Below are 10,284 nucleotides of genomic sequence, written 5' to 3' on the forward strand. Positions count from 1 at the left end.
ACTATTAAAATGATTTTTTTTCCCAGTCTTTAATGAATGACAACCAAGAATTACAAAGTTATTATACAATAATAAAAAAATAAACATAAATAAAAAAATAAAGTAAAAAAAAGGTCAATTAAAGTTAATAAAGTTAATTTCTAATAAAGTTATTATTGTGCTGCTCAGGGTGGCTGCATGTTGGAGCTCTGTTACTTTCATTCAGAGATTTTGCTTCTGAAAACTTTAATTCCTCCTTTTCTGGATGTAAATCATCTATTGGACGATTACTTGCTCTGGTATCGGATGCTGTGTGGCTGGAAGGATTTTTACTGAAACCTTTTTTTTAACTTTTGGACGTTTGTTATGATGTGTAACCATAACAACAGTGTGGTTTTCTGCAAATGGGAGCTGCTGATTAACATCTCAAAAGCTCATATACCTCAACTACAGCCCCAAATCCCCAACGAGTTGAAAAGGAGGTGCCATGGATGCATTCCCATCTACCTGGTGGCGGCGCTCGAGTGCCTGACCGCCAAGATCCTGGAGCTGGTGGGAAACGCGGCTTGTGACAGCGGGAGGACTGGGATCGTCCCCTGGCACCTGCAGCTTGCTGTTGGCGATGAGGGGCTCCACAGGCTGCTGGGAGAAGTAACCATCGCTCTGGGAGTGCCCAGCATTCAGGCAGTACTGCTGCCCAAGAGGACTGAGAGGTCTGCTGGGTCCGGAAGGATGAATCAGCATCTGTGGCCAGTTTCTTCAGATTTGCCGTGGGACGGACCGTTACAAAAGATCCTGCCCACAGCCATCAGCATCTATAACAACTCTTTAATGAAACCAGGATGATGAGCTACAACAACAATTAATTTCCCTTTGGGATTAATAAAGTAATTTTGAACTGAATTGAATTGAATTAGAAAGCAGATTCTTGAGAACAGGGCAGCACGGTGGCGCAACTGGTAGAGCTGCTGCCTCTCAGCAAGCAGGTCCCTGGTTCAAAACCCGGTCCAGGGGCCTTTCTGGGTGGAGTTTGCATGTTCTCTCCGTGCATGCGTGGGTTTTCTCCAGGTATTCCGGTTTCCTCCCACAGACCAAAAACATGCATGTTAGGCTGATTGGTAACTCTAAATTGTCCCTAGGTGTGAGTGAGAGAGTGAATGGTTGTTTGTCTCGTTTGTCTCTATGTGTCCCTGTGATGGACTTGCGACCCGTCCAGGGTGTACCCCGCCCCTCGCACAGTGATTGCTGGACATGGGCACCGGCGACCCCCGTGACCCAAAGTGGAATAAGCGGGTAAAGAAAATGGATGGATGGATGGATTCTTGAGAACACAATAAATTCATAAAAAATATTATTTTAAAGGGATAACTGTGAAGAATGAAGAGAATGAAAAATTGAATCTCCTGTCTAAACATTTAGCAGCTTTGTCAGAAACCATATTCCTTCATAAAAATAAATGAACTATCAGATAATTATTTGCTCAAAAAGCCCTTCCACTGGCCTATTAACATTCTCTACCTGGAACCTCGTGGAAAACACACTTTTCCACGCTCACTGACCTGCACCTACATGTGAGCCATGAAATTTGCATGAAAAGTTTCAATGATAGATAAAAGTCCAGTAACTCAGTACTTGTTTGAGTGTCTGACAATAAGATCAGGGAAAAGAGATGTCACATGTTTTCAGAGCGTACTATCTGTGTTGTGATTCAATTACCTTGACTTGGGTGAAGGAGTACACACAATTAGCTTTTAGAGTGTAAGGGACAGGCTCATGCAGGCTTCTCCCACTCGAGGTCACAAATTCAAATTATGCTACAATATAGTGTGTTCTCTGATTGTTTCACCTTTATACATGCCAGAAAACAGGCAGCTTATGTTACATTATCTCAAGGCAGTGGTTACAGTTATTCCCACAAATGCAACACTTCCTGTTTGTGTCCACCCAGCCAGAAAAAAACAGTCATGAACATATGAATACAAATATCTCATCCTCACAGTTGTTTTTGAAAAAAAAAGAAGAAAGGTTTAATGTGTTTTTGTTGTTGAAATATGTACAATTATAAGTCTTTGAAACTGAATACTGTATCCACTGTTGTTGTTTACATCTGAATTGGAAACGTCAAGTTAATTCAGTTTGGACTCCGGTGTTTAAATGCATAATAAAAATACCCTAATTAAACTTTTAGCAACAGAAAATGGAAATGCTAATCTATGATTTAAACATATAGAACATAAGTGTTTTTAATGGTGAGAAATTATGTAGACCTAAAAGCAAGTACAGTAATACAATGATATATGCACAATATGTATCATCACTCAACTCTTGCAGGGTTACATTCCAGAGACTCCTGCAGTAGGTGAAAATCTGTTAAGTATTTGTGTTATATTTAGTTGATTATTCATATGAGTTTAAGGTTTTATGAACCCTTTCTTCCCACACTCCTACAAACCTTTCCCACTCTCTTAACCTTTCCACCTTTCTTGTAAACACTTCATATGCTCTTAAATTCTTTGGCGATGACAATGATGAGATGAGTGTACAGTACTGCATAGCATGTACAGTACACACAAAATAAAAAATGAGTTTAAAAAAACTGCAGTGAAGCTACAAGAAGTGAACCAAAATATAACGAGGGACGGCTGTATATGTATGTGTGTGTCTTATTTTGTATGTATGTGCATATGCATGCATGTACGTATGTACATACATATGCACTGTATGAATGTACTGTATGTATGCATGTACTGTATGTATGTATACCATCCTATTCATTAAAAAAAAAATCTGTATGCTTTTTTATAATTGTCTATTGTTGTCCGTTGTCATCGTTCTTTGTTGAAATCAGGTCTCTCTTGTAAATGAGTCCTCGAGGCTCAATGGGATTTACCTGTTTAAATAAAGGTTGAATGAATGAATGTATGTACTGTATGTACTTTATGTATGTATGTATGTATGTATGCATGTATGTATGTACTTTATATATGTATGTGTGTATGTATGTATATATGTATGTATGTACGTATAGTATGTGTGTATGTATGTATGTATGTATGTATGTATGTATGTATGTATGTATGTTTATGTCTGTGTCAGAATGAAACTGTATTTCTCCAATGTGTGCAAAAATGTATCTACAATAGATAAAATAATCGTTCCCTTTCAAAAATCATTTAAAAGATCACAGATAACACAGACCTGATTGAATATGATTTATGTGTGTGTGTTTCCTTTAATGCCTTAGTCTCTAAGTACACCTCAAGGTCCCTTTATATATTTGGATAGGACTTGCAGTGCCCCCAGTCTCAGACATGGGCACTTTTGGCATGATTGGATGAGGCGGCAGGGGGCAGGTTGACACCTCCTTGTTTGGAGTAGTAAAAGTGGTTGTTGTCCTGGTAGGAGCGAGAGGAAGAGGAGGACGAACTTGAAGTGCAGATGAGCACCAGTCCACCCAGCAGGCATAAAATCGTGCCGACCCATCCAGTGTAAAGGGAGAAGCCAAACGCCATGAGGCCGGGCTCCTGGTTGGCACCAACGGGGAACCAGATGGTGCACACCATTCCACACATGGCTAAAGAGAAAAACAGAAAAATGTTGAAAAAACTGGGGCTGTGTATCATAATAAATTAAAAGATCTTGTGTTACACTGTATAGAAAGATAAAGATATAGAATAATAACATCCCTTGAAGGAGTGCATATTACCTGCCACCTTTCATTCAAGAAATTATCATCAACAGTTTGTCTGTTAGCAAAATGTCTCATAAACCGCTGGACAGATTTTATGTAGGTAATCATTGGATGTATACCTATAACTGACCACCTTTCAAGATGGCTGTCACAGCTACTTCACATTAGCCAACACAGATATAGAGATAAGTCAGAGTCAGAGAGGTTTTATTGTCATTTAAGCTATGTACAAGTACATACTGAAATGAAACAGTGTTCCCCAGGATCACGGTGCAACATAGAACATAACGTGCAACACAAAACAACACACAGTGCAGATACACAACAGAACAATAAATACAAACAGACCTATAATAAATACAAAAATACATCTAACCTGAACTAAACACTCTAATCTGAACAAGTAATTAAGAGACAAGACTAGAGATACATGTTGATTAGTACATGTGTACGTGTTACTGTACATGAGGTAATCAGTCATAAGCTCAGTGGGATTGTAGCTGAACGTCACTCACAACACAGTGTGACATCTCGGGCTGCTTACACTCAAGGAATGGTCTTTAATTTGTAACGTGCAACGTGGAGATATCAATTTATGCTGATGAACTGTGGATAAGAGATGGGTTTATTATTATTATTATTAGGAAAGCAGGTGGTGGAAAATGCTAGAGCAAGTCAAATATTTTGAATCACAGCAAACAAGGCAGCTGAAGACATTTTCTTGAGGCCAGGGACAAAAACAGGGTGTGGATAAGAGTAGGTGGATGGGAGGAATGTCATGGGTTCAAATGTAACCAAAACATCTGAACAGTTTGAGCTGTTTTAACATGTGATGCCCCCCCCCCCCCCACCCCTGACTCCCCTTCCCACTGAAAGGAAAAGTGTCATAGCCAACATCCTCTGCTCTCTGCAGCTTGTAAGAATTTGAGCTGAGGTTAAAAAAGGTCGGAATGAGAAGGTTTGGAAGAGATGTTGGTCATTTAAAGCCAAGAATTGCACTCTTGTTTACATTTGGTCTGTTCGTTGCAAAAAAGTGAGTAAATTAAAAGCCTAGCTTGCCTTGAAGGAATGTACAGTATATGAATGTACATCATGTCACAGTTTTACATCATCAGTGTTACTGTTTTGGTCAAAGCATGGAAACAACGTTCTGTGCAGTCCCGTGCCCTCAGATGTCCTCAGTAGGTGTTGTGAAAAGTCCTCAGCTTCTAGCACACTATATGTTTAATATTTGTAAGTATGGCTGGGTTGCAGCCGTTTTTGTGGTGGTTAATGTTGATTAGCTTTGTCAGCCATCTTGAATAGTGTTGACTCCAAAAATGATCAGTTGTGGATATACATTCAATGATTACATTATACGAGTTTTACTAAAAATCATCCAAGGGTCCAGTCACAAGAACATACACACACAGACACAGCTTAAAACATTTTTTTCTCGTCTTTGCCTTTTGACAGAGGGCAATATAATAATTGTCTCTTACCAACTAGAAGCATCAGTACTCCTCCCAGAATGGCACATTTGTTCTTGGAGCTTTGGGCTTCGTTGCCCAGACTGATGCAGGGCATGGACATGAGGAGCATCCCCACAGCAGGGAGACCCAGGATGGACCCTATGATCATCAGGGCACGGGTCGTCTGAATGGAAGCTGGAGAGGTAAACAAAGGACAAGTTTCAGTTCTTTCTTGGAGTTTCAATAAATTATGTCTAGAGATTCATGAGATAGTTTACTAACAGACAGACAGGATTGATTATATCAAGTATTGCAAAGGTTTTAGGTAAAAATCCTGTGCAATGTGTAATACTCAGAGTATGTGTTGAGAATTACTCTCAGCTACTACCACACCAAATCTTAGGCTGATATAATTTAAACAGAGTTGGTCATTTTATTTTGTCTAGTATTGATTACCTCATGTGGTCATCCTAAAATTAGATGATTCTAAAATTTAATCGACTGTAGATGATATTGAAAGTTTTGTTAAAATTATTTAAGTGGTTCATGAGATATTTTGCAAACAGGCAGACCCAGTCGACTTCAATAGTTGATGACAAAGTTTTAAAACCTGATAGTGTGCCATTAGTTAGTGTTCAGAATGTGTAATGGATGACACTCAGCTCCTACCAAAGACATTTCAGCTCAATATTAGTAAAACTGGCTGAATTATACCAGTTTTTGTGTTTGATAGGTTTACATAGCTGACCATCTTGAATTGAATCGACTTCAAAAGCACATACAAAATGTAAACTCAATTATTATTTTCTGAAAATTTCATTATAACCTGTCCAGTGATTCACGAGATATTTTCTTAACAGACAAATAAACATGCACACACACAAGCACAAACATCATCAAGGAAGGTGGAAAAAATGTACAGATAGTATCTCACCTGGCAGCTCAAGGATCTGAGTAAGGGCAACACAGTGGTATAGTGCTGTCGAGATGACGCAGTCCGCCCAGGGTCCTTTAGAAACCAGCTCATCCATCTTCTTGCAGGTGTTCAGGCCATATTTGCACATCGTCACCCAGTCATTTGTAGCTGTAGCAATCACAATGCCAATCCAGCCGAGGCTACTGAGGAGAAATCCGCTCAGTTGGAGACAAGAGTTTGCCATGTTTTTATAAAGATCGTCTGTCCCAAGTTCAAAAACTTAGAAAGTGTAAAGCAAGAATGGATCATAAAATCAGACCAAAAAATCGGATCTAAAGCTGATAAAAGTTGTGTTCCCTTCAAACGTGAATAAAGAACTGAGCTTCTACAGCATCATAAGCTTAATAAAGAGACTTCTGTAAGTTAAAGAAAAAGTTCGAAAACCTTTAGCCAATCAGAAGCCGAGCTGCAAATAACACTTTTTTTATGTTGAAACCCATGCTTTTCATGAGAATGGAGTCCGGCTGTGATGGATCAGATCAGAGGGACATAAGTTTACTAGGAGTTCTACCTCCATCTGCTGGTCTTAAGTCAAATAAGGGAAGCATGTATCCCTCATTTGCATTGCAAACACACAGTTTTACACATGCACATACATTTTACACATATGTTTTATTTTACATGAAGTAAAGGCAATTTTATGCACTTGTTGAAAAAGTTGAAAGATTATATCTATATTTTTATTTAGATAACATTTATGTTAGTATAGCATCTTGTATTGATATTATATATATATATATATAAATATATATACAGTATATATATGTTTTTCATTGAGTATATAATTTGATTGTGTATCACTGGTCTCTGTTTGGAAATTATGAAACAAAAAGATTTTGGAGTAATATGGAGATTGGATGTACAGAGTTTTGTATATTAGATGTACAACTTTAACTTCTATTTTAAATTTTACAGCGAGCCAATGAATGAAGAGAAGTGAGTATAACAAATGTTAAAAGCTGTACAATCAAACGGTCTTTACCAGGTACAGTGCCCTTATTGACTGTTTGCACACAATGTACAGTACTGTCTTATTATCTCCCTGCATGTTGTGATGGCACTTTGAGAATATGTGTGTAGATTTGTGTACACGTAGGAATATGATTTATATTGTCATACTGTAAATCTACAATTGTGAATTTTCCTTGAACTGTTACTGGAAATACATTCACAATATGCAACAGCATATGTAGCAATTGTTGGATAGAATAAAACAAGAAATAAAACTGAAAGATCTAAATCCCAACAGATCTCTGGTATGTATCTCTGGTACATTTTGGACCAGCAAAAGACTTTTTAGAGAAGTGCTTACCTCTTGATAGTAAGAACGCTAGGAGTGACTCAAGTGGTTTAGCCTAACCAAGCATGGAAGTTACACTCCATTTCTCTCTCAATCTGTTTGAACCTTATGTAGATCTGTCCTTGCCACTGTCAATCATCCACCAAATGAGTACATAGAAGAAAAAATAGCCAGAAAAAGACTAAATATTTTTCCTAGAAAAGCATTACCCAGAATAACTCAAACATGGTTCCACAGAGAGAAAAATGTTGGAATATAAATACTATTGCTTGTTTGTAAATTTGGCATTAAGCTTGCTCTTAAAGTCAATGGAATCTTCTCATGAAGTTATCATTGCAAACTTGTGAATGTATTAGGACAGGCAATTCTAGTCTGACCTTTAAGGGTGCTTAGCACCCAGTGGTGACAATGGCGCTTGGCTTGAACAATACAGTGGATGTGTAAGTTCAGTTTTCATCGTCTTCTTTCAGCTTTTCCCTCTTCAGGGGTTGCCAAAGCGAGTCATCCTCCTCCATCTCACTCTGTCCTCACCCCAACTACCTTCATGTCCTCTCTAACTGCATCCATATATCTCCTCTTTGGTCTTCCTCTTTGTCTTTTCCTGGCAGCTGCATTTCTAACATCCTTCTACCAATATACCCACTGTCCCTCCTCTGGACATGTTCAAAACATCTCAGTCTGGCCTCTCAAACTTTATCTCAAAGTTGTTCAACCTGTGCTGTACCTCTGATGATCTCATTCCTAATCCTATTCATCCTTGTCACTCCTAAGGAGAACGTCAACATCTTCATTTCTGCCACTTCCAGTTCTTTCTCCTGTCTTTTTTTCAGTGCTACCGTCTCCAGACCATACAACATAGCTGGTCTCACCACTGTCTTGTAAACTTTTCCTTTGATCTTTGCTGACACCATTTTGTCACAAATCACTCCTGAAACTTTTCTCCATCCACTCCATCCTGCCTGGACTCTCTTTTTCACTTCTTTACCACACTCCCCATTTTTCTGGACAGTGGATCCCAAGTCCTTGAAGTCCTGCACCTTTGTGACCTCTGCTCCTTGTAGCCTCACTGTTCCACCAGCCTCCCTCTCATTCACACACATGTACTCTGTCTTACTATGGCTGACTTTCATTCCTCTTCTTTCAAGTGCATACCTCCACCTCTCAAGTTCTCTTCCACCTGTTCCCTGTTCTCACCACATATCACAATGTCATCTGCAAACATCATCATCCACGGGGATTCTTGCCTGACCTCATCTGTTAGTTGGCCCATCACCAAAGAAAACAAAAAGGGGCTCAGACTCGATTCTTGCACTCCCACCTTCACCTTGAAGCTATCTGTCACTCCTACAGCACATCTCACCACTGTCCTGCTGTCCTCGTACATGTCCTGCTGTCCTCATACATGTCCTGTACCAGTCTAACATACTTCTCTGCCACTACAGATTTCCTTATGCAATACCACACCTCCTTCCTCAGCACCCTGTCATATGCTTTTTCTAAATCCACAAACACAATGTTCTTTCTGACCTTCTCTGTACTTCTCCATCAGCATTCTCAAAGCAAAGATGGCATCTGTGGTGCTTTTTCTTGGCATGAAACCATACTGCTGCTCACAGATAGTCACCTCTGGTCTAAGTCTAGCTTCCACAACTCTCTCCCAGATCTTCATCATGTGACTCATTAACTTAATTCACTGTAGTTGCTACAACTCTGTACATCACCCTTGTTCTTAAAAATGGGCACCAGCACACTTCTTCTCCATTCTTCAGGCATTTTCTCACCCTCAAATATGCCATTGAATATTTGAGTCAAAAACCTCACTGCCATCTCTCCAAGACATTTCCAAACCTCCACTGGTATGTCATCAGGTCCTACTGCTTTCTCTTTCTTCATTCTTTTCAGAGCTTTCCGGACTTCACCCTCACTAATCTTTCCCACTTCCTGGTCCACAGTTTTTATGACCTCTACTCTTCTTTCTCTTTCATTCTCTTCTTTTATTAGCTCCTCAAAGTACTCATTCCGTCTTCCCGTCACACTCTCCTCATTTGTTAGAACATTACCATTCCTATATTTAACAAGCCTAACCTGCTGCACATCTTTACCAGCCTGATCCCTCTGTCTTGCCAATTAGTACAAGTCCTTCTCGCCCTCTTTAGTGTCCAGCCTCCCATACAACTCATCATACACCTTCTGCTTTGTCTTTGCTACCTCGTTTTTTGCTCTATGTCACGTCTCCTTATATTCCTGTCTCCTCTCTTCAGTTCTCTCTCATATTTCTTCTTGACTAACCTCTTTTTTTGAATGGCATCCTGTACTTCACTATTCCACCACCAGGTTTCCTTTCATTCATTCTCTGTCCAGATTACACACCAAGTACCTTCCTACCTGTCTCTCTAATTACTGTTGCTGTAGTAGCCCAGTCATTTGGAAGCTCTTTCTTATGACCCACAGCCTTTAACAGCTCCTCTCTAAACTCCTCACAAGATTAACAACAAAATCCATGCTCAATAATTCAGGTATGTATACCTGAATTATTGGATTGTAATCCAACATTTTTCAGTCAGGTCATCAGGACAGGTTTATTTTTTTATTTTTTTGGTGCTGAAATGTTTCGCCTTAGATCCAGAAGGCTTCATCAGTCAAGGAAACACACAACAAAAGTGATTCTTCCCCCAACAGCTTACTCCAAAGTGGAACAAACCAGTTATGTTGGTGATAAGATGTTTCAGCACAAAAAAAGAAACTGTCCAGATAACCTGACTGAAAAATGTTGGATCCTCACAAGATTCTTCTTTTTTCAATTCAATTCAATTCAGTTTATTTATATAGCACCAAATCACAACAAAGTTGTCTCAGGGCACTTTACAGAAACATTCACATACATAAA

The 10,284-nt window shown here is 39.2% G+C and overlaps 1 protein-coding gene across 1 annotated transcript; it reads right to left on the reverse strand.

Moving 5' to 3' along the window:
- Positions 1-3,071: 3,071 nt before the first annotated feature.
- On the reverse strand, positions 3,072-6,331 carry cldn11a (claudin 11a). The gene is made up of 3 exons (XM_037694715.1): positions 6,056-6,331; positions 5,152-5,316; positions 3,072-3,553 (listed from the first exon to the last, which is right to left on the reverse strand). Exons 1-3 carry the CDS (start codon positions 6,279-6,281, stop codon positions 3,285-3,287), a joined length of 660 nt encoding a protein of 219 aa, XP_037550643.1. The 5' UTR covers positions 6,282-6,331; the 3' UTR covers positions 3,072-3,284.
- Positions 6,332-10,284: the final 3,953 nt, after the last annotated feature.

The sequence above is a fragment of the Nematolebias whitei genome, chromosome 21 (assembly GCF_014905685.2).
Source record: "Nematolebias whitei isolate Nwh7 chromosome 21, NemWhi1, whole genome shotgun sequence".
In the NCBI taxonomy this organism is placed as follows: domain Eukaryota; kingdom Metazoa; phylum Chordata; class Actinopteri; order Cyprinodontiformes; family Rivulidae; genus Nematolebias; species Nematolebias whitei.